We start from the raw sequence: 25,636 nt of genomic DNA, 5'->3' as shown, positions 1-25,636 counted from the left end.
AATTGGAGGTCGGCCATTATCAAGGTGCTATGGACTTTGAAGAAGCACGAGTAGAGGGTGAAAGGGACAGACGAGCTAAGCGGAAGGCACGTCAAGCAAATCCTCATCGTGACCATCTTCCATCTGGAAACCTATGTCCTCACTGTGGGAGGCTGCGTGGATCCAGAATTGGCCTCCACAGTCACGTATGGACACAATGTTAAAGACCTTACCCTGGAAGACAATCTTACTCGGCCACGAGTGATCGCCAATGATGAATGACTGCCTTGAAATCTTTTATGAAAGGGCAGATTATAAATATTTCAATAAATAAATAAATGTTGAATTTGACATCACTGTTCTTAACTGGTTTAACAACACTTACATCTTGCACCACTTCAGTAAGCTGATGGTCGCCTCCCCTCCAGTCAGTTCCATGACCAACTGTTCTAGAGCACCATCATTTAGGGGATCTAGAAATTTTACCTCTTTGTTGTGACTGGAACATGCATTTACCCAGTATATATAGAAGTAACTGAAGACACCTATTACAGCAGCACTTTCTCCTTTAGATGCTTCCTTATGAGCAGGGTATTTGGGAGTTGCTAAGCACTTCATAATTTTTAGTTCCATCATCGTCCCGGGTGTTTTTTGAAGTAGGCTATTTACAGCTATGAAACTATGACCAGAGGTGTATATATCCCATGCTTCCACTGTTCAAGACTAGCAGTGGGAGCTGTGTGGAAAATTAAGTATCTTGAGAATCTTAGCTTTTTTTTTTTAAAGTGAGTTCTAGCCGTTAAGACTAGGCCCTTAGAATTGTGCAGACAGTGCTACCAAATACAGAGTAAAATTGCAATGCCCTTACCACAGCTAGTGGAGACAGAATTTAAAAAATACAAGACAAGCAAATTTGTACAATACATGTAGACCACAGAATTCAGTTCTCTCAGTAGAGACATTTGATTTTTTTTAAAAAGCATTGAATGCACGTATACCGATTGTGCCTGAGATAGTGAGGGTCAAGGCAAATTAGCAAGCCCATATTGGTGGTGATCTGAATACCAGTTGTCTAGGCCCAAAACAAAATGATAAATTCACTGAATCATCCAAATTCCAGAGGAATGAGAAGGAAAAAGACAGAAGCCTGCAAATCAGAGTGAGGTGAGGCACAGGATCCTTGTGTCCGTTCAACAGGTCCTGACTTTTAAGATGCACTACAGGAAAGAAATTGTTTTATTTCCCATTAATACAGCAGATTTCACACAGAGCCTATTTTAAAGTCCTTTTCCATATGCAGAATTTGCACCAAAATATATATATACAAGTCTGTTTCAAGAACCAAACCAAACCAAATCTAGAGAGAAAAGGGGGCAAAGAGAACCCTGAAAGAAAGACCAGTAAGTAAAAGTATCCAGTCATACCAGAACCCCACTTCAGAAAGGCTTTCCTACCAAAAGCAGACTATTGTTGTCTGAAACAGGTGCATAACCCACCTGGGTAAAATGCCTTTCTACACCCACAATCCCACCCACTGCTCTCATCAACAAAGCTCAACTCTGCCTCCCATCAGGAAGCCTATCCATGAAGGAGCCATCACTCCTAGGCAGAACAACTTAGTCAGTTAGACTGTGTGCTTTTTGGCCCAAAGTCTGTGAGTACACCAGTTTGTGGGAGGAAGAAGAGGGACAGCTCCACCTGGCAAAGATCTGTGGGGAAACAGACGTTGTTATGGCAGCTCTTTCCCCTTCACACCTTCCTTTCAACACCACATTCTAGCGGGTGCTAGTTCTGTGCCACAGAAACCTAGCGATGGAATCCACAGCACAGAGAAATGTGGGAGCTCCATGTGCCATACAGGCAGCACAGTTCAGGAAGAGGACTTCTCATCACCCTGCAGATTGCTACTTGGTATTGTCAGCTTCCTACCCCAGAAGAGAAAGTAAGGCGTGGAGTACAACCCTTCTGTTGCAACTGCACAATAGGCTGCAATGCTAACCCTTCAAATGTAAGGCATAATAGACTATGCACACTGCCCTCCTTCCTCCTTGGCCCGTCCCACTAGCTGAGGCAGATTCTGATCCTAAGCAGCTCAACAAGCATGGTGAGCATTAACCCATGCCCGTTACCCAGCTCTGGGGAAATAAAGGTCTCATGGGCAAAACAGACCCAGCCACCCTGTAATCTCAAGGCTGTTTGGCCCATGGAGTCACAAATAGGCCACCTAGGTCTCCCGTGACAAGAGTGGGGCCTATTGCCTCATCCAAGCCACCAATCAAGCTTCACGCACAGAGAAGGAGAGCAAGGGGCATCGCTCCAAGTATCACCCTTGCAACCTCAACCCTTTAGATTTGCTTGTGGACAGTGTGGAGTGAGAAAGAGCTGAAGAGCAGGAAGGGGCTAAGGTCCGATAGAACTTTAGCAGGAGGGGATATGATCCAAAGAGTCTCTCCCTGGAGGTGGGTTTCACAAAGCCAGTCTCAGCTGATCATGACCGCCCTTCCATGGAAAGAAAAGCAACAGCTGGGAGAGCAGGATGAGGGCAGGAGCGAGATGAGGTTTCTGAGCAACCTCAGAAATCAGGTTAGAAGAACAGAGACAAACTCATTCCATCGCTCCTGTCCCAACACCCCCCAAGGGGCACCCATCCCCTCTCATCTCTGCCTGCTATCCTCCACACACAGCATCCTGCTGATCGCCAGCCTTTCAGTCTGAGAGCTAGCCAGCCCTGGGAAAGCGCTTGTCTTAAAGGAGGCAGAATCCTTAGAAGTCTGAGGCAGCACGCCGGCTGCAGTGCTACAGGTTCCCCCATGACTCTGGAGACGGGAACTGGTCCACATCGCCCATTTCATTGTAGGTTTGATCTGCCATGGTGAAGGTCAGCTTGTATCGTAGTCTTACTTTCTCCTGGACAGAGGGAAAAGATGAACAACAGTGAAGAGGTGGGGAGGAGTTTTGGGTGGTGATAGCGGTGGTTGAGGTTTCCTTTTCCAGGGTGGCCGACTGCAAATAAAGGGGTGAGAGGGAGAAAGGGCTGGTAGGGGACCAGCAGTCCTGGAAAAGAGACACCTTCTAGGGAAGAAACAGCCCACCCCACCCCACTCTCTACATAGACACCATTACCTTCTGTGGGTTAGCAAGCAGAAGGACCTGGGTGACTGCCGCAGGGGGCACAATGGGGTTGAAAGCTGGGAGCTCTGTCCCTGAGGGCGGCTGCAGCTTCACTTTCATCACCTACAGAAATGAGAGTATATTAGAAGGAGTCAATGAGCTAGCTGTTAAGAGCACACATTGGAGGACCTCACAAACCTGCCTCAGATAGGTGGATGGCAAGACCACTTGGTCAGAGAGTCTTCCATGCTCTTTTTTTCTGGAAGAGGAGGACTGATGAAGTGGTTAAACTAGTGGCATTGGACTGCTGACTTAGGGACTAGTTCCATCTATGCTGCTCTAAAACAGCTCCACCTGCAGTCAAAATCTTGCTTAACACAACAATAATCTGGTTGTTGGATGTTTTGGTTCCTAATTTTAACAGCCTTCCCTCTTCTCTTTCAAAGAGTGGACAGTAGGAAATGCAAAGCCAACTAATACTTTCCTGATCTTTGACTGTTTTAGGCGGCAGGGCCCTCACAATCAGCATGCCAAGGACAATAAATCTTTACAGCACAACTGCCATTACACAAATAAGCATCTACTTAGGGAAGGGCTGGGGAACCTGTAGCCCTCCAGATGATGTTGGACTACAACTGCTGTCATCCCTGGCCACTGGCCATGCTGGCTGGAGCTGAAGGGAGTTGAGGTCCAACATCACCTGGAAGACAACAGTCCCCCACCTCTGATTTAGGATTAATAGAGAATAACCTCTGGGTCAATCTATGAAGCTGCCTTATATAAATCAGACCATTGGTCCACCAAGCCCAGGGGCATCAACTCTCAACTGACAGTGATATTCCGCGATCTCAAGCAGAGTTCCACCCCTCTCCTGCTTAAATCTGCTGAGATCCTTTTATAACTGGAGGTGCCAGGGGATTGTACCTGGGACCTTCTGAATATAAAACATGCTTGCTACCATGAAGCTATGGTCCCTCCTCATCCCAGGCTGCCCAACTGGAGTCAAGAGCAACATACAAAGAGAGTATAGGCTATAGTTAAGGGGCACTGGGAGGTCACCTTTGGGAAAGGTAGCAGACCTGCTATCTTCCTCCACGTTCTCAAAGCATCTATAAGAATTGACCAGGGACTTATTTTGTTGGAAAATATTTTGCCTGAGTGAAAAGCAGACATTACCTTGGGGACGGCAGACTGAAAGACGATGTTCCTAATGGGCAAGGGGGCTGTGCTGAGCATGGAGATGACCACTACTAGCACATCAGGCCGGTCAGGCAGAGAGTCCTTGGCAAAGTGGAAGAGGACACGGAATCCATGCTGGTCATACACAGTCACTGGCAGAATGCTGCCTGGAGTGAAGCAATATCAAGAGGAGCACAACAGGGGAGGGAGAGGGGGAGAGAAAGAGTGGAGTGGAATTGGTACATTCCACACAGGCAAACAATTGGCTCATTGGCTAATGCAAACACATTGGGCATTACACCCCTTCAGAGCCCAAATGAGGGTGGAAACTGATTATAACTCCACCTTCAAATGCAACACCACTTCAATTAATAGCCCACCTCTTCTCAGCTGGCAACAACAGGGTTTTTAAAAAGACAAATATGTGCTATTACATTTCAATTCAAATAGTGAAAAGTAATACATAACTCCTTTCTCCGCAACCTCTTCCCAGTTTCATCTTGGCCTCTAAAAGCCAGGGCAAGTAACCATGCTTTGCAATATGTGCAGAAGACATTTAGTATTCAATTAAATTCTATCCAGAGAACACCCACTGAAATTAATGAGAGTTAATGAAATTAAGTTAGTCATATTAACTTCTATAGGACTACCATCCATCATTCTTGGGCTTAGACTTATTTCCAAGGAAAAGGCTTTCAACACCTGGTGACCTCCTGCACGTGTGCTCTTCCCTGCCAGTCCATCACCAAGCTGAAAAGAACTAGGAGATCCACCGACCCACACCTTGCTGTGAGGGACCATCCATCAACCCACCAAGGCTGCCTTTTCTCCAACACAATCTGGTCAAGATTAACCCCTTCCACATGCTCATAAAATGAATGGCTCCAAACCTCTCAAGCAACTGAGTCAAGCTGCATGTTTCAGTAATGCCACCCTCCACGTCTGCCCCAACTCACTAGGTTTGATAGATTCCAGAGGCACAGAGACACTTGTCAGTGAGATTTCCAGGGGGGACGTGGAAGCAGAGAGGCCCGCTGAGGGAACCGTGGCTCCAGAGGGTGTTGGCAGTCCTCGAGGGGCCACAGTGGGTGCTGGCTGCTCAGAGGGCAGAGGCAGGGTGGCAGAGAGGCTCGAGAAGAGGGGCTGGGTGCAGCTGGTGTTCACAGATGGGCTGGAAGTGCTCTTGTTTTGGAGGTCGCGCAATGTTAACCGCGGTGGTGGCTGCTTCTCCCTGCAAGGTGAGCAAGAGAAACATGGGCTTTCAAGAGAAGAAGCAGGTAGGCTTGCCTCCACTTCACTCAGAAGCTACTCTCTCCTTGGAGTCACTCCCTGCCCTTCCCCACCTGGCTTCCTACCATCTGACTTGCAGAGATTCTGGGGGAAGAGACTGCTGCAACAGAGTCTTGCCCAGCAGATCCAGATCATCCATGCCACTAGTGGCAGCATAAGGTGTTGGCGTAGGCGGTCCAGCATCAGCTTTCCCCACTGGGGCAGGTGGGACTGAGGGGTTGGTGAGCTCAGGACTGTCAGATGACTGCAATGGAAACAGAAGAACTAATAGCGATGCAAACAGGAGCAAACAAATTGAAGTAAAACCCTTGGCAGGGAGATCAGCAATATTACCATCTAATATACAGAACACAGTACAATCCATGGCCATTTCACATATGCTGACAGGCCTTGCAAACTAGCAATCCTTCCACTTCAGAACACATCTGGAAGGATTGTGGTTGTTTGCAAGTCATAAATTTCTGCACAGCAGAACAAACTTGCAAGGGGCCCACGTTGACTGCACAACCCAAGGAATGATGTGGATGTTATTACTATTCCTGAACTACAAGATTTGGCACTAAGGCAGGGACCTAGAAAGGTGGCCCCATGTAGCCTTACCAGCAACAAAGCAGGACCTCCCCTACCTCTCACAAAGATAATTGGGGGTAGGGAAGGGAGGTTCGTTCTCCCTTGCATTGAAACTCTGCTCTGGTCTCAGTTGAAAGTTCTGCCCATTCCTCCCTCCCCAACTGAAGATCCAACACCCTGGAGGTAAATTACATGTTGAGAACCACCTCACATTTTACAGGATTTCCTTCACATAAATCACTTCTATGTGGAAACTGCATGCATGCACAGATTGCCAAATTTAGTGATTGTACATGTGTGTGTTTTTCCATGTACACATGCTGTGGAAATGCAGTCAATTTCAACTTTCCAGAGTACATGCATTGAGCAAAAATACATGCATACAATCTCTACATGCAGGTTTCACAGCACAAATTCAACAGAGAAGATGAATAGGTTGGCTCAGGCCTTACAGGTCTTTCCTCTTGACAATCTGCCATTCCTGGTGTTGCCCACTAAAACGCAACACAAGCTTGAAAAGCCTGCAGCAGCAGCTTCAGGACTTCCCAAAAGGTTTTGAATTCTCTTAACAATAGCATTGTTATAGCTTTCCCATAACCAAGCCCCTTTACCTGGAAATTGTTCCAGCCACTGTTATCTGTACCCTGGGCTGAGGGAGTTGCTGGATCATTAAGCCCTAGAGAGGGAAACAGAAAGAGATCCCATGATTCGGGAATGAAGAATCCAAACAGCCTCCAAGTAGGCATAAATTTGTAAACTGAAGCCTTTGGAACACTCTTCCAAGGGAATCCCATCTCTTCTCCTCCTTAATGGCCCTTTTGCAAGCTTTTTCTAAAGGCATTTGGGCTGTGAATTGCTCTCTTACATAATTTTTTTTTAAAGAAAAATTCTGGGTTTTGGATGATTTTACTGTTGCATTCTGTTATTTTCTGCTGTTATTTTAAATTAATATATGGTTTTGTCATTACAGGTGCTGAGCTCTGAGGGACGGTGGGGTATAAATGTTTTAAATAAATATGTAGAGTGCAGAAATTGGATAAGAGAGAGGAAAGCTTCCCATCACGTCTCTTCAGGCTCATTTTAATGCAGATGGCTATGAAGATTTCATTCTCCACGCTGCAGATCTGATGGGAAATGGAGATCCATGGGCTTTTTTAATGGATCCCTGTATGTGCTTAGGCCTTGAGTGGAAAGGAATTCAGAGCCATGGCAGGGGAGCAAGCCTGCAGCATCTACTAGCACATATTCCAGAACCATATATCTTGAATACCCTAGTTCTATCCCTGGATACAAACCAGGATGCAAGCATCCTTTCCCACATAAATAAATACCAAAAAAAGTGCGGGGGAAAAACCTGTCCTTTAAATACAACTAAGCAATTCCAATAGTGCTTACTTGAAGCTGGTTAGTATATACTTGTCTACATTGAATAAACTCACATGTGTGTCCTAAGTCTCAAGTCCAAAGATAATTTTGCTCTAGCCACTGTGTGGGCATGCTCAGAATATGTCTCAATGCTTTTTAAAAACAGATTTAAACATTATCTCAACATGTTAAAGAAACACATCTCCACTTGGCCAGAACTGACATGGTAGGAGGTCCAAACACTGAGTCAGTTAAAATCCAGTAGTGAAACAGGACTATAGAATAGAACTGACAGAGTCTTGCAAACAGCCTAATAGCCCTTGAAACAGTGGCTCTTTTTACAGGAATGGTCTGTTCAAATGCTACTTTCTTGGATGTATAGTTTATTTGCATATCTACACAGAAAAATTGATTGTTTAAACTACTAGCATACAAGTCTAAGTAATGATCAGGTAGGCCAAATCTAATAAATTGAACAGATTCAGTCTGGTATTACCAATTCACACAAAACATTTTCCTACATGAACTATTTCTGCATCTGCAAAAAAATGTCTGTGACTGGGAGGTACATATAGTAACATTTATGGTAGAGCAGCAGCTAGGCCATATTGAGATAGCCTTACTGCCACTAGCCAGAAGGTGTAGGACCACTGGGAGACTGCATCTCTTGCTCCCCCAGAAAGATCATCATGCCAAGGAGGAGATCAACCTGGCCCTATCCAATAGACCAGCCTTTTTCAACCAGTGTGCCTCCAGATGTTGTTGGACCACAACTCTCATCAGCCTCAGCCAGCATTGCCAATGGTCAGGAAAGATGGGAGTTGTGGTCCAACAACATCTGGAGGCACACTGGTTGGGAAAGGCTGCAATAGCCAGTGGAAGGGTAACAGCTTCAATGCTTGCTTTTTTCTTCCCTTTTGTATCTTGTAAATTAGACTGAGAGACTGCAGGCAGGGACCGTCGTGTTTTAACAAATATACACAGCACTTCAAAAATGTTCAGCACTTTGTGTTTGTAAATAATAAATACAGGAAAATTGTTTCATCAGAGACATGTTCCTAATGTTTCCTAATACTGAGGCAAATTCACTTCCAGGTCGAGGGCGTTTAGATATTGTTTATATATAGGTTTATATATTAAGTGGTACAGAGATGATCCAAATGATTAAATAATTCAAAATGTTAAAAAGGGGACAGCCAGCCAACAGAGTTTGGGAACTTGAATCAACATTAGATTAACATTATCACCTAGAACTGAAGGCCTGTTATGTGCTTGAGAACTTTGGACACTCCAGCAAGTGAGATGATACTTTTCCTTAAGTAAAGAAACTAACCATGTTTCCCCCTACATTTCATGATAGCAAACATCTTTCCATTCGACCTGCCCCAATCTACATATTGCTTGAATGTCACCTACTGTTCATTTTCTATTCACCTCAAAGCATTCCCGGACTCACCTAATGACATGAGTTCATCATCCAGCAGAGACACAGAGCCGGTTTGCTCTGGCACAGAAGCTGCTGAGATGCCACTTGAGAAGCTTGGTAAGGCTGGGTAGGAAGGGCTTGTGGTTGGCATGTCGAGCCCTGATAGATCCAGAAGTGCTGAAGCGCTGCCTATGAGAAGAAACAGCGCATAGCCGAGAGGAACTGTGGAGCAGCAAACTGCCCATGCCCCTTAGCAATTAGGCCATCATGCTAATCAGAAGCTTCTTCCACAATCCCCCATTTCCTTTATTACTGCTCCACTAATCCGCCCCAGGTTCTGCTGGGTGCAAAGTCACGTAAGAGAGCAGCCAGGATGCTCTTTCTTTCACTCATATAATTGTGAGTTTTGATGCCCAACCAATTTCTCTCCCACAATATTTCATGTTCAGGTTTTTACTTAGGAAAGGACCTTCCCCTTTAGGCCGCTCCCTGTTCCTCCAGCTTCCTCACCTGGAAGAGAACCAGCCACAGTCTCACCATTGATCTCCTCTCCTTTCACAAACTGCTTGTACATGTTGATCACTTGTGTTAAGTTATCATTGGCTTGCAAAATTTCCGCTGCAACAGGAGGACAAAGATAACAACAGTGGGGGTTCACAGGGTGCCCCTACACCCAATATCAACAGGAATGTTCTGAACTTGATTTTGCACAGCAAGAATATCACACTGATAAAAGATTGCAGATGGTTATCAAGGTTTGGATCTCCATCCTACTGAACTGCTGATGTGAATAAAGTGTAAGCTTAGCTGAAATGGTTATGCAATTTGGAATGTTTTATCAAGGACTGGCCAATGTGGGTAGAAAGGCTTGAGTCAGTGTAGGGATCAAAGCGCTGAATGGAAAACCCAGGGAGCAATCTTGCTTTAAAACAAAGCTCCACACTTCTGAACAGCTCATCATGAGATGGAAGAGGGGAATCAGGGGAGGGGGGATGTGTCAGAATTGGAAGGAACTTGAAGGCCATAAAATCTCATCCCATGCCCTATGGGAAGACTGGACACACGTTACGGTGGCCAATCACGATTATTAAAGGATCTCACAAAAGAATGGAAAGGAGCTAAGAGTCTCTCTAGATTGCACCTGAAAGCTTTCTAAAATATGGCTTGTTGTCATAATATATAAAGTAATATATTATAATACTATATTTTAAAGTCTGTTTTTATGATGTTTTAGGGTGTTTTTAGTGCTTTTGTTTGCCGCCCTGGGCTCCTACTGGGAGGAAGGATGGGATATAAATCTAATAAATAAATATAAATAAACTGAGCTCCTTTGCGAGGAAGGAATTTATTTATTTAAATAAATAAATAAAAATAAAATAATCTTAGGTGGCTGGCTACATTTACCTAATGCCTCATCGTTATCTTCTGTGTCACTGGCAAGACGGAAAAGCATAGGCCTCATGCGCTCACAACGCTGGTACAGCTCCTGCGATGGGGAAAGATTTAGTTTCATAATATGTTCTCTAGTCATTGATGTCATCAGTGATGTCAGGAGCATGGCAGGTAGAAATGCAGCTCAATGGAACATCTGGGAACTTTAAAGTGTGTTCCTCATTGTTCTGTGGCAAGTGAGGCCTGCTGTAAGCACTGACTAGCTGACTGGAACTTACAGCAAGCCCTGCTGGGATCAACGCTTAAAGCAAGCCCCAAAGTGGGGCTTGCTGCAAGTGCAAATATTCCTTTGGATTCCCACCCTGAATTCAAGCCACAGATGCAAAGGATGTTTCTCTGCCAGAGTGGCTTCAGATGCACCTACAAAGGAAAAAAATATTCCTTTCCATTGCTGGCTTGAACTGAAGCTGGTGATCCAAAGGACTTTCCTCTGTGGGCATGACTTGAGCCACGCCCACAAAGGAAATGTGTTACTTTGGATTACAGTGTCATTGTGATGTCGTGATATTGACAGGTGGGAGTCCCTGCCCACCTGTCAAAATGGCCTGCAGGGTGGGAGGGAAGGTCAAGATCCAGCCCACCAGCTGGAACTTGCTCCTCACCTCTGACAGTATGTCTAAAACATACTGTAAATTATTTATTATTTTGGGAGGCTTTCTCATTAATGATATTTCACTAATGATATTTGCAATATGAGCCAATCTAAAATTCACCATTAGCTTTATCAAGACCTGCTGAAATTACTATAAGACTCCCAGAACTAGGTCCCTTCCTTACTTTCATGAGGTCCTCGCTGCTCTCTGTTGTCTCCCCCTTGGTGTAATTAGTCACCATCTCGGTCAGCAGCTTCACATTGTTGTTCACCTCCTCAATAGCATTCACCCTCTTGGAGATCTTCTCCATTCGCTTTTGATCCTGGAAGAAGAGGAAGGGTAAGAGCAGCCTGGTTTTCCTCTGAACTCTTCTGGAACCTGGGATGGCTAGAATAAGTGACCACCAAAACCCTGCTTCCTTGAATGGCACTTGATGGGTCTCCTAGTTTGGATAGCATGATTGAGACCAGTATTACATCACCAAGATCGCTGCATGCTGGGAGAGTGCAGAAGCCACAAGACTCTGGATGTTGAGGAATGTTATCCAGCAGTATCATTAGAGAATTATTACAGCTCCTTTCACAACAGCAGGCTTTTCTTCTGAATGTCACGAAGCTCTTTCCCCCTCCACCCCCCAGCACAACAGGAAAGGATCTCCGAGAAACAGGTAAAAACACACAATTCATTTTCTTCATCCATTGCAGCCATGTATTTTAGCTACACTCCCCTCAACCCTCAGCCAAAGGCGAGCAGCTCAAACGCAAGATGTTGGCCTACAGGACACTAATGGAGCAGGCCAACTTTCCGGAGGAGAAGAAGAGTATGGCCGGTGGCTTACTGCAACACTCCAAGGCTCCTGTTCTGAGTGTTCAACAAAGAACTTAGCAAGTTTATGGGAGACAGGGAAGACCCAATATTCAAGATGGCTCCCAGGCCTACAAAAACTGTCCTAAATGCCATCTTTGGGATCCCCTGGAAGCCGTCTTTCTCATGAGACTTTGGGGGTGATTTGTGTTTGTTGGGCCTTGGGTGACAGCCAGGCGGTTGTGAGATGCTGAGTAGGGAAGTGAGAAGGAATTTCCTTGGTATTTATATGTTCATTTGTATTATGATGTATTAGGTATGTATTATTTGTATTACAGTTTTATTGTATATTTTTATAATCTTTGTTGTCGTTGTTTTACTCTTTTGTACACTGCTTAGAGATATTTTTTATATATATATATATATTAAGTGGTATAGAAATAGCCTAAATAAAGAAAATAAATAAACCCAGTGTGAGAACCGGTGTGGGTGCAGTCACATGAGTAGAGATGTGAAGGGCCAGATCCCTCCCCCGAAACCTCTCCTGTTCCCCCCTCCCATGCCTTCACATCTCTAGGCAAGTGTGTTTGGCATAGGTTGCAGAGTTCAGGTTCAAATCCCTGCTCAGCTATACAAGTTGCTTCCCTCAGACTAAACTACCTCACAGGGTTGTTCTGAGGATAGAACTCTGCTCCGAGATTCTTAGAGGAATGGCATGTTGGCATACAAATGACACAAACCTGGTTAACAGCTCAAGGTGGAAACATTACTCAATGGGGAAAGCTTACCTCCTGAACCATCTCTTTTATAAGCTTGTTGGCAGCCCGGAGGTCCTCAGGGTGGGAGCTTTTGAGCAGACGAGCCAGCATCTGCAAAGGCACACATATCAGAGGAAAAGAGGCCTGAGGGGGAAGGAACTGCTTAGGAGGGACTGTTTTACAGTACAAGAGTAACTGAATGGAACAAGGGCAAGAATTGCATAGCAAAACAGTTGCCACCTTCAATGGAAAATCATTTTTACCTCCCCTTTAAAGACTCCAGTCTCATGCATCTTGACAGAGACTGGGAGGTGTTATTGAAGATAGGATGGAAACACATTTGATCTGTTTTCTCAGCATGACTGACAGTACACCTTGGGACAACCAAGCCCCAAAACCATATTTTGGGATCTCCCAGAACCTTGAAGCCCCCCCCATTTTTGCAGTCCCAGGCAGATAAAGAAAAAGGTTTATTGAACCCTTGGGAGGCCTCCACACATGGTTGGTAGCTTGCTATATGATTTCAGTAAACAGGTAAACAAGTAAACAGGAAATTCAAAAGTTTGAAGGGAATATAGGGGAGAATTCAGCCATTGTTACAGGGTTTTTGTGTCTGTTACTGCAGGGGAAACAAGCTACAGCAAATCGGGAATTGAGCAAATACACTTACTGATATCTGAATATATAAAGGGACTGATACAGGATCCCTTCCTCATCTGGAAGTATCTCCCTCAGCTATGGTACTTTACCTTAGTTCCCAAAATTAGCATCCCTTGAACTATGTTTAAAAAATATCAGTGAAAACCAGCTCATAGCTGCGTTAATATTTGCCTTCATCTCACTAGCATCACTGGGCTCCTGCTGGGAGCTGGGAGGAAGGGCAGGATATAAATCAAATAATAAATAAATAAATCTGTACTAAAACCCAACACCAGTGACATACTTTTATTGCTATACAGTAATACTAAACAGTAGGTTTAAATCTATTTCATGCTCTGCCCATTCTAATCTTAGTTAATTTTCAAACAGACTCCTGCAGAACCTAAAATGCTAATCTTAATTTGCAGAAGAGCTGAGCACTTGCAAGTGGCTTTGGCGTGATTTGCCTCAGGCATGTGGCCATCCAGATATTTCTGGACTACAACTCTCATCATCCTTGACAATGCTGGCTAGGGCTGATGGGAGTTGGGAGTCCATGAATGCCTGAGAGCCACAGGTTTCCCATCTTTGATCTATAGTGGCTGCTAATAATGATAATGTTAATAGGGCAGCTCTGCTGCAAGACACAGGTTAAATTGCTCCATAGTTAGCCTTGATTCTTCTACATCTGGTGAGGTTTGTGCCAATTAGCATCAGCAACATGATAATGAACCTGATGGGCCATTATTCTAGCCACTTAGGAGAGACAATTTCATCTCTTTAGCCGTAACCAAAGCTTACAGAAGGAAACTAATGTTCACTGACTTCAACAGATATTGAAAAAGTCACATTTTCATTTTCTGTCCCCAACTTTCTTTTCAGGTGATGGGCTGCCTTGAGAAAGCTGAAAAAGTCTTGGATGACTAAGAAAAATGAGAAAAACTTCTAGGCATCATGTCATCTAATTAGTCCTTACCTTGGACTTCTCTTCATCATCAAAAATGACATTCTTTGGCCTGGGGGGAGGCAGCAGGAAGGGTGTATCATCTGGCAACTTGGGGTCACATTTTATAATCCCTACAAGGAAATGAATGTCATTACCAACTCAAGTCTCTTATCTCTTCTCATGAAGGGCAGAGCTGGGTCAGGGAAGACAACTCTGCCATTCCCACCTGAACAGATATGAATGTTAATTCAATAGCCCAGTGACTTGCCATGGTTATCTCTGGTGGCAGAAGAACTTGAAATTTCTTGTGTCCTTTGAAAACAAAGTGCTTTGAGGCATCTTAAACACTAATAAATGTGAAGGTTTTGGGGAGTAGAGAACACTCTTATACATGCACACGTTTTCTTCCATTATTCTTACCCATTTTTTGGATGTGGAGGAACAGGGTGTGTGTGCCTAGATATTAATATTGTTCCTCCAGTGCTCCTGATGTGCAGTCCATAACAAAAAAAGGCCAAAATGTTAACCAGTGTGGTGTAGTATTTAGAGTGTTGGACTAGGACTTGAGACACCAGAGTTCAAATCCCCACCTAGCCATAAAGCTCACTGGGTGACACTGGTCACGTCACAGTCTCGCAGCGTAAGATACCTCACAAGGTTGCTGTGAGAATAAAGTGGGGAGGAGGAGAATCAGAGACACCACCTTGAGCTCCTTGGAGGACAAGGTGGGATATAAATGTAATAATAAATAAAAATTGGCAAGCAGCATCCTTCATCAGAACACACAGCTAGGGGAAAAGCCATGGATTCTCTGGGCCAGGGAAAGGATCTCTTACCTTGTTTTTTCAGCATCTGATAGGCCTCCGTAATCTTCACTTCATGGGGCAGCCCCAATGTCCAACTATACAACAGCTCCAAGATCTTGGATTTCACTTTCTCTGGGGTTCTGCTTCCTAGATACTGAGGGAAACAATCCCATACCCACATCAAACATGAAGGGATTTAAAGAGAAGAAAATGGAATTGAGGGAAAAGCTTACACAGTGATCCTAGTGAACTTTGGAACAAGCACCAAGATGACATTTCATGTACTTGATTGGGGTGGAAGGTAAGGATTTAGCATTTTACTGTATTTTGCTTTTTCCAGTGGTTTTATGACTGTACCTTTTTTTTATAAATCGCTTAAGTTTTTTTTTATGCTAAGTGATTTATGAACTGTACAAACAAATAAACTTTCACCTGTCTGCTCACATTGTCAATAATTAGAAGCTACAAGGAAAATACCAGCACTTCTCTGTGACATCAATAGGAAAAGCTAGAAGGCCTGGCAGAGTTACACTTTCCCCAACTAAGATCATAAGAACTACCTTGCATGGATCAGACTCAGTCTACCAAGCTCAGCACTCCATCTCCATGGGCACAAGAGCATCCTTTAATAACTGGCACCTCCAGCTGCTAAAACACATGAAGGTGATGAGAAAGTATCTATAACAGCTACTTTTTTTTTTAGCTATGACAGTGAAGTCCTTGATAGTTCAGAAAAAAATCCTAAATTTAGTGCTCCAATCCAGGGATATGACTCACTTATTACCCTCCAGCGAATGAACATGTGTGTGTGAATAACCCTCCATCCATTTAGAATACTGGGAAATGGAGTCTGCCAGCAGCCACTACAGGCGGAAGTGGCCAGCTTATCTTGCCTCATCCTGTGCTCTCAGAGAGTGGCCTCGTCCTCAACCTCAACAGGAAAATAACGAAAAGACCGTAGCTTTGCTTACAAATTCAGTATGCCACTTAATCAGGCAGCAGCAGCTTTTCCCTAGAGGAGGCAAGAAGGCTAGGGGTGCTGAGGACAAGAACAGGGCTCCTACTCCTCTTTGGGAACACAGAGAGGGGGAAAAGTAAGCAGTCCAGACCAAACCAGCCATGGCTGCTGGTACAATGAAATCTGATCTCTATTTGAGCATTCCCAAAGATGGAGAGGGGGAGTCAAAAGTGAACCTGAAGGTTTTTTTAAAAAAAAGGATGCATTAAGACATAAATTAAACTAACAAAATAAAACACATTCCCCCATTAGAAGATATTGTGATATAGTCTGGAGGTTCCTCGGCATGTAAAGGGACCTTGATCCTTGCCCTTCTTGGCTTATTTAAGCTTGCCAAGGGGGTTTGACTGAGTGGATCCAGGGTGTGGTCAATGCATCATTGCGGGAGGGAGTGGTTCCACCACCCTGAAAAAGGCAGTGATCCAACCGCTCCTGAAAAAGCCCACCCTGGACCCACTGGTTTGTGACAACTACCAACTGGTCACAAGTACCCCCTTTTTAGGGAAGGTGATTGAGAGGGTTGTGGCACAACAATTGCAAGTACTCTTGGATCAAACAGATTATCTTGACCCATTCCAGTCTGGGTTCAGGCCTGGTTATGGGACTGAATCGGCCTTGATCACCCTGATGGATGACCTTTATTGGGAGAAGGACAGGGGGAGTGCGACCCTGTTATTCTTACTTGATCTCTCTGTAGCTTTTGATACCATTGACCATGGTATCCTTCTTGGCCGACTTGGTGAGATGGCTATTGGAGGCACAGTGCTTCCGATTCTATCTCCAGGGTCGTCTTCAGAGAATAGCATTGGGCAATTGTCGTTTGGCCCCCTGGCAGTTGTGCTATGGGGTGCCGCAGGGTACCATCTTGTCCCTCTTGCTGTTTAACTTCTATATGAAGCCCTTGGGAGCAGTCATCAGGAGATGTGGGGCAAGGTGTCAACAGCATGCTGATGATACCGAGCTCTATTTCTCCGTAACATCTGAATCAGGAGAGGCCGTGCAAGCCCTGGACCGGTGCCTGGACTTGGTGGTGGGCTGGATGAGGGCCAATAAACTGAGTGAATCCTAGCAAGACGGAGATGCTGTGGGTTGGAAGTTCCCGAGTTTGGATAATTGGTGAGTTGCCTGCTTTGGATAGGGTGGTACTCCCTCTGAAAGAGCAGATCCGTAGTCTGGGGATGCTCCTCCTGGATCCATCTTTGTCACTAGAGGTCAAGGTGATCTCAGTGGCTAGGAGTGTCTTTTACCAGCTTTGGCTGGTAAGACAGCTGCGGCTGTTTCTGGACAGGGAGAGCCTGACCACTGTTGTCCATGCACTGGTAACCTCCAGGCTGGATTACTGTAATGCGCTCTATGTGGGGCTACCCTTGAGGTTGGTCCGGAAGCTGCAGCTGGAGCAAACTATGGCGGTGAGACTGCTCACTGGGGCCAGGGTATTGCCAACATGTCACCCCGCTGCTGAAAGAATTTCACTGGCTGCCCATTAGCTACTGAACTAAGTTCAAGGTTCTAGTTTTGGTGTACAAAGACCTATACAGCTTGGGACCAGGATACCTGAAAGTCAATCACTGCGCTCTGCAGGTGAGGGCCTCCTGCAGATACCATCTTATCAGGAGGTCCGTTCTGCACAACATAGGAAAGGGTACCTTTAGTGTAGTGGCACCTACACTTTGGAATTCCCTCCCCTTAAATATTAGACAGGTGCCATCTCTGTTATCTTTTTGGTGCCTACTGGAGACCTTCCTCATTCAACAAGCCATTTAAGTAGAGACCTTATCCCAGTCTGCGACTGTGCTGGAATTGCTTTTTAATATGTTTTCAAACATATAGACAGACAGACAGAGACAGATATAGATATTCCACTTGTGCGTTGCTAGAGCTATAAAGCCAACATATATCCCTAAATTGCCTTCTGCTGCTCTTGATTCCAAGCTGCTGAAGCCCACACAGCATAAAACAGCTCCCTCTTTGCCATTTCAATGCAACTTACACCACCACCGCCCCTTCCCTGCCACGCAACCAGTGGGACTCACCTTGGGCGACACCACCTTGATGAGCTCGTTAAGGAAGCGGAACTTGCCTACTTCATCATGGAAGCGTTTGCCACAGCTCTTCATACAGGCCTCCAGCACCTGCACATGTGCAAGAGAGCAGTGGGTGAGCATAAATGTCCAGTCACCAGGAGTCTGTGCTATCCGATTCCCTAATCCCGAACGCAATAGAATGGGGGGGGGGCATATACAGCATCTGTGACACATACATATCTGAATATATCAAACATGTTTCCCCCTACTCAAATGAACAATTTAAGGTTTGCTCCTCTGTAAAAAAGAAAAAAAAATAGAACCATCACAGAGAAAACAACACTGTTCATCTTTGTCCTCCAAATTCCCATCCCCACAGCAGCAAGCCTCATCATTCTGCTCACTAAGGGTATGTTTTCTTCTGTGTTTGGTTGAATCAAGCCAGTAAACCTACCCACAGAGCTGCTATTAATAGGACCCCCCAGAGGCCTATTTTAGGCTCCTATGTGGCTTCTTGCGCAAGTTGCTCTCACCATCTCAGAAAGCTAGAAAGGGAAACCCATCCAAACTCAGCGCAGCATGAGCCACCACTTCTTACTGTCTCTGGGGCACACCTGTCAGTAGGGGTTGCATCTCCTTATACCAGATATGAAGAACCTATGGCCCTCCAGATGTTGCTGGGAGTACAGCTCCCATAATCCCCGACCATTGTCCACATAAGCTTGTACTGGCACACAGAAAATGATATATCCAAACAATGACATGTGTTAATCAATGCTTGCTGTTCCCAGAGCCTCAAAAGATCCCTCACCCCTCTGCTGCTCTGTGCACAGGTGAGCAGAATTCATTAGAAACGCTGAAGACTACAGGAGTGTCCTTATTAGACACCTGATCCAAAGTCCCAAACGTCAATAATCAGATGAGAATTTACACTCTTTCTGAAGCTCTTACGTGTAGATTGCGTTTACTCTTGTTAGAATCAAACAGTGCCTTTCAGATTAGCAGGAAGCACCATGGTCAGAGTCCCCTCAATTTGGGATACAAGATCTATGCGAGGAGTGGGGCAAGGAGGAAATCAGGGCTTTTCCAGTTGTAACTCTGGTATGTTGGAACTCAATAGCTAGGAAGCCCTGCTTATAAATTTTCTTTTAAATAAAACATTGCGAGGCATTTTTATTCAGATGTTGTTTTAGCAATCTTTTTTCAAAAGTTTCTTTTATAGAGTTTTAAAATAATAAGCAACATATATTCAACATCTATTACAACAAAAATACAAACAATGATAAAAATGACCTATAGTGACCTTTTATACATATGTTTGGTATATATTTCTAAGCATCCCAAGTTTTTGTTTGGCAATTATATTTAGGGTTGGCATTTTAAGCTCATTTATTTATAAATGCTTTTATTGCTGCCAGCCACCTACAGCAACTGTTTTGACTGGACAGGGAACAAATCAAACTATTGGTTCTCATAACTGTAATACCCAATTGCCAAAGGAAGGCCAGGTTTATAGCTCTCATGGCTGTAAAGATAAAAGAGTATTTAAGAGGGGGGAGGGAAAAGCCTCTTCCCCTCTACTTTGGTCAGCAATTGCTTTATGAGCAGGTACAAAGTACTAGGTAGGAAAGGCTGTGCTAGAAAAGCCAAAACAAAAAGGAGTGAGAGGTGTAAGCAAATGGTTTTTGCTTCATTTTCTTTATGTTTAACCACCTGAGGGTCAGAAAGAAGCCTGGGAAATCTATACGCTACCAATCAATACAAGGCAGGAGTGGGGTGGGTGGGAAGACTTCCTTCCTTGCAACCTGACACTTAGTTCACTTGTTTTAGTTATGGGGGGGGGTTTGGCAGTCCCTTCCTTGAGCTGTGTATAGGTTAATCTTCATTAGTACAAGAGGCTGGACTGCATGATCACCAGGTCCATTCCAGCTCCAGTTCTGTACTAATCCTGCATCCAGAAAGATGTAAATTAGCTTGTAACTTGCAAGACGTTTAGATGGTTGCTGTTGGTTTGAGCAAATTGTCCACCCCTGCCCTGGGCCAACACTGCTTGATCACCCCTGAAGAGTTGCGGGGGAAATTTCAGAAAGCAATGGAGTGAGGGTGTCTTTTCTGAAATATTGAGAACCCCATTAAAAAAACAAAAGGCATCTGGCAAAGCTAACTTCCCTGCTGCTAGAGGGAGCCAAACATCAACTCTTCTGAGTCAACTGCTCTCAGCCTTAGAAGAGATTAAACTTTTTTCAACACATTCTAACCCACCCAAAGGCTGCATCCAGAATGTAAAGTTATGACATTTCAGAGTAAGCTATTCACATACAAACTTCAACTCCCTCTACCACCTTCAGTCAAACTGACAGGAAACGGTCCACAGCTTCTTACCGTGAGAGCCTGAATGGCTTCCCATTCTTGTGGAGACTGGATCTTGTGGGCTAGAAGCCGGGTGGCAAGTGGTGGGCTGAATGATAAGACACAGGAATTATTACTGAATGATCCACTGCTGTGGTACAGATCCTGGTGTGAAAACTCTATTGCTATACTTTGGGCAAATAGACTGGCATTAACCCTTGCATGTGCTGCTGTTTGTAAGACATGTTGATTGCCTTCTCTTACTCCCTTCTTTGTTCCTTCCATAACCAAATAGCTCCAGCAACATTATTACACTTTTGATGCAGCTTTTGATACAGCTTTACAGCACTCTCAAGCTATAGTGAAAGTGGGCTAGCAGCTGAGACACCCAGCCATTGTCTCCTCCTTTCTCTTGCTTAGTCCATCCTAGCTCAGCTGAATCTCATTAGCAGCAGCTGTTAGACAGCTCCCAGCATCTGGGCAGCAACTATATCTGAAGCGACTCAGGGCTGCCTAGGTTTCTGGAATGGGGTTGCCCCTGACAGACTATTGCTTTTAGCGTTATTTTGAAAGGCTTTATGTAATTCAGCATGGTTAACCAAGCCATTCCAAGACCTCAGGTTTGGAAGTAGTAATTTGAATTGCTGTTACACAGATGGTACAGCAAATTTGTTTTCTGTTGCTCCCGAGTAGTGGTAGCCACTGTCATCTCCTCCAAAAGGCCTCTCATCATCCTTGGCTGTTAGTCAGGCTGGCTGGGATGTGATGGGAGCGAGAATGCAACAATATCTGGAAACCCCTGAGTTGGCTATCCCTGTTCCAGAGGACAGAATCCAAAACAACAGATTCAAATTACAAGAAAGGGGATTTTGGTTACACTTTAGGAAGAACTCCCTGACAGTACAAGCTGCTTAACAGTGGAACAGACATCCCTGGCAGGTGCTGGACTCTCCTTAAAGGTTTTAAGCATAGGCTGGATGGCCACCTATAGATTCAAGCCCTGGCCCCTCAATTAAAAACTATCCAAAAAGATTGAGGAGAGAAAGAAATCAGAATGCATCAATGAAATCAGGATCCCACTTCTCAATGGAATACTCAGGTCTCCAGCTCTCTCCTCCCTCTGAGCTGTCTCACAGAACATCTCTCCAATTCTGATGTTTTACAAATATTTTTGCTCTCTGCTTTAAGATATTTATATCTGCAACTCGGGCATTCTCACAGGTAGTGTTGAAGCTGAGAGGCACTAAGTTGAACAAGGTCACCCAATGGGTTTCCTGGCTAAGGGTGTTAGACCACATTAGCTAGTACGGTCAGAATTTGATGAGTACACCAGCCCATCCCATGAAGTCATCACCCTCGTTCAAAATCTTAGTCAAACACCTCAGTAACCCCAAAAGACCACACTGGGGAGCCTGCTCACTACTGACAAAGAGAGGCGTGTCACATTCCCATTTCCTGATACATCCTCTGTCTTTTATAGCCCGTCCACCCACACAGCACAGTGATTCTTTTTTGCAACTGGCTACATCCCCACAGCATTTATGCAAATGTACCCAACACAATATAACCCAGCCTTCACAGTGTGCAATCAGCCTTTCTTTCGATCCAAATGTCTGCCTACCCATCCAGTCAACAATGTCTTAACTAATTCCTTTTTCTATTTGTTTCCATCATTCCACAGCTCCTAACTAATTCACAGAGATCTCTCACAGGTACCCTCTTTCTTTTTTGACAAAATGTCATTCCAAGAGAACATGTATTTTTATGTACAAGAAATATATGAACAAAAGTCTTAGGACATTCATGGGATAAAGGGAAAAAAATAAAGCACCAAATCAGGCGTGCAGCAACAGTGGGGTGTAATGCAGCCACATGCTTCTTTTGAATGCTCCTTTAGAAGCCAAGCAATGATCTGGAGTTGCTAAGGCTACATACCAAGTGACAGCCACAGATAAAACAATAAAAACTAGCTATAACTTATGGGGCAAGGGATTAGGCATACTAACCCCTCTAGTTCCTTATTGAGCTGGTCACAAAAAGCATTGATGCTGTCCCATTCAAGGTCCTTATTTAGAGGATTGGTAGCTCGGTCTGAATGGAGAGAGAAAAGAAAGTCTTCTGTCAAGAGGTCTTACCTGCAAGCAGAACTAAAGAACAATGGTTTCCCAGAGTCTCTTTGCTAACAGTACCCCATGGGAAGGGAAGTAAACGTTTCCTGCAAGGGTGCCACGACGCATAGTGGAAATAAGACATCAGGGAGGGGCCATAGCTCAGTTGAACAACACATGTCTTGCATACAAAAGGTCCCAGATTCAGTCCCCAATATCTCTTCCTGAAAAGCTCTCTCTTAGCAGGACTAGAAAAGACTCTGCTGGAGATCTGCGAGTCCCATTGCTAGTCAGAGCAGACAGCAATGAGCACCAGTGGTATGACTCTATATAAGATAAGCTTCACATGATCATGAATGAGATCTGGGACTAGAATGTAGAGTTTGTAGAAAACACTAAAGTCTTGGGAAGATGCCATACCCACATTTTCACCAATGCACGTTATTGAGTAGTACATGAAAGTATGTTTATTTTTTTAAAAATAATAAACTGAAATGTAGCTCCATTACAGTGATCTGCTAGCACCACAATGTCCACCACAGCTAAAAGATCTATCTTGTAAAATATTTTTATTTGTAAGATATATTTGCTGTCTATGTTATTTTGATTGCAATATGGTTAATAATGAAAATAAAACTTATTTAAAAATATCAAAGAACTTTTTTTCCCCATCTTGGTGTTAGGACAAAAAGGGTAAGGCCTCAGTTAACATATCCTAAGTCACTGTCTACACAACAGAACCAAAGCTGCAAAGCACCATGGGCCCAACTGACAAGAAAGCAGTCTTTAGGTTTCGTTTCTTGACTGTGCGAAAGCGCCTGAGATGGTGCCTGCCAGGCTGCAACTCTGTTCCGGACGAGATAATCACTCAACTGTCCTTGACTGTTTTATTTTCCTGTATTCTGTGTATTCTCAACTCCCTTCATGCCATGTTGGGATTTGCCACATTAAATTTCTCAACATTGGTATGCCTAGCCAACATTTTTCTTTGCACAGAACATGCCTTATTATGCCCATCTACTAAATGCAAGCTGGATCAACCCTAAAGCCTAAATCAGGCCATTAGGGATAATAAAATGACACACATAAATCCTTATATGGACAGATACCAGACGGACATCAAGAAATTCTAGAAAAAGCATACACCCTAAAAACCAACAAATATACTGCGATGTAAACCTTCACAGGCCAGATCTCACTTCATCAGATGAAACAAATGCAGCAATTCAGAGGAGTTAATCTACAAACACAAGCTGTCAGTCTCATTTTGGGGTAGATCATTTACTCTTACAGCTAGATCTTGGTAATATCAACCTGAATGCATCCTTGATTTTGATGGGTTACACTTCCGACAATGTGTTTAGGGCTGTAATACAAATGATGAGCAATAGCCAGTGCTAGTCATACTCAAGAGTAAAACCACTGAAATCCGTTGACTTACTTCGAGCATGACTTAGTTCATTATTATTTTAACTACCCTTTAATACTTTATTACCAAAGTTGACAGAATGTGTTAGAAAGGGTGGATTCCCCCAGTCTTTCACAGGCTGTGCACATGGAACTGAAGTCATAGGCTGCAATTCAAGACATTCTTAACTGCAGAGTAAGCCCACTGTATTCAATAGAACCTACTTCCAAGTAAGTAGCTTTGAGATGGGCTTGTACGTTCACACATTAGGAATTGTGAATGCGAAACCAGTGTGGGTTGGGCAGGGGAGGAAAATATCCCAGAGATTAATGAGGAAACGAAGCGAGAGGGGTGGTGTCCATAAGAACATAAGAAGAGCCTGCTGGATCAGGCCAGTGGCCCATCTAGTCCAGCATCCTGTTCTCACAGTGGCCAACCAGGTGCCTGGGGGAAGCCCGCAAGCAGGACCCTATCATGCCTGTATCTAAGCTTCCAGCATCCCTTCCCTCTCTCCGTCTGTTTGTTACCATAAGATCCCGGAGGGCTTGTACCCTTAGTGGCAATACTTTCCCTGTAAGTATTAGGCCAAGGCCACGATAAGGGAGACGCGCAATTTCCCTCATAACCAGCACTTGCTATCACTGGGGGGTGGGGATAAATCCCGGGGTGGCCTCTCCCCCACTCACTGATCCTCGACTCCAACGTCTCTGTCTCCATCCCAGGCTCCATCTGCTCGCGCCTCAGTTTCCCTCCCCCCTGGTGCGGCGGCCTCTCGGTTAGAGACGCAATGTCCCAGCCGCCCTCCCAGTCCGGCGGCGCGAAGCCATAGAGAAAGAACTCCAGAGAACCGTCTAGATAGAGGGCCGTTCTTGAAACTATAGATAGCTAAGGAAGTGACGGCTAGAGTGTCCTTGGGGAGAGGTATAAAACTTGTCCACAACTTCCTCCTCCGAGTTACTGAGGCTGACAGGATCATCCTAGAACGTCCAAAAGGCGGAAATGAAATTGCCACCGGCCTTTGACAATATCCGTGTATTATGGGCTCAGGCCGGGTAAATTTTTTGATCCGTGAAGGAAACGATGAAACCCGGAAGGTCAGCGCAAATCCGGGATATTCCAAGAGAAAGGAAAAAACAATAATTACAAGCCTATGTTGCCTTTTCATCTCTATGATACAAAACAGAAGCCGTTGACGCGATATCATGGAAAACGACGTCAAAACTGCGCTAGAACGTCTCAAGCAGGATATCTATGATTTACAATCGTTTACGTCAAGACGGTTGACGGCTGTCTGATTAGAACAGGAAGGAAAAATATTTGGGAGGGGAGGAGATATGTAGGAGTAACTTCCGCTTTGGGTACCGTGTCCTTGTTTGAAAATGTTAAAAAAAGGAAAGGGCCCAGGGTTGTCGTAGAGATAAAAAAAGAATGTTGCTGTCGCGGAGGCGGGATTATGGGTGGCACAGTCTCATTGGTCAAGGGCGTAAAAGGGTGTGGCGAGGAGCTGTCAAGGGGTCGCCCCGCCCATCTCTCCAAAAGTTGGAAATGGAAATGGACTGCCTTCAAGTCGATGCCGACTTATAGCAACCGTATGAGCGGTATTCAGAGGTGGTTTACCATTGCCTCCCTCTGAGGCTGAGAGGCAGTGACTGGCCCAAGGTCATCCAGTGAGCTTCATGGCTGTGTGGGGATTTGAACCCTGGTCTCCCAGGTCATAGTCCAGCACCTTAACTACTATACCACACTGGCTCTCATTAATATTAATTAATTAATATAGTCAGTGTATGGCTTCATTCCCACAATTTGCCACA

General features: G+C 44.6%; 1 protein-coding gene across 1 annotated transcript; it reads right to left on the bottom strand.

Annotated features, from left to right (window-relative positions):
• Positions 1 to 1,197: 1,197 nt before the first annotated feature.
• Positions 1,198 to 24,739, bottom strand: GGA1 (golgi associated, gamma adaptin ear containing, ARF binding protein 1). Its single transcript, XM_061639064.1, has 17 exons — positions 24,512 to 24,739; positions 22,316 to 22,400; positions 20,343 to 20,418; positions 17,970 to 18,068; positions 14,949 to 15,072; positions 14,143 to 14,243; positions 12,558 to 12,638; positions 11,150 to 11,287; positions 10,325 to 10,406; positions 9,431 to 9,538; positions 8,951 to 9,109; positions 6,741 to 6,805; positions 5,625 to 5,803; positions 5,226 to 5,500; positions 4,267 to 4,436; positions 3,103 to 3,213; positions 1,198 to 2,886 (listed from the first exon to the last, which is right to left on the bottom strand). Exons 1-17 carry the CDS (start codon positions 24,552 to 24,554, stop codon positions 2,776 to 2,778), a joined length of 2,007 nt encoding a protein of 668 aa, XP_061495048.1. The 5' UTR covers positions 24,555 to 24,739; the 3' UTR covers positions 1,198 to 2,775.
• Positions 24,740 to 25,636: the final 897 nt, after the last annotated feature.

Source organism: Rhineura floridana, chromosome 8 (assembly GCF_030035675.1).
Source record: "Rhineura floridana isolate rRhiFlo1 chromosome 8, rRhiFlo1.hap2, whole genome shotgun sequence".
Lineage (NCBI taxonomy): Eukaryota > Metazoa > Chordata > Lepidosauria > Squamata > Rhineuridae > Rhineura > Rhineura floridana.
Note: the sequence above shows the minus strand (reverse complement) of the source record. Positions and strands in the feature narration are given on the sequence as shown.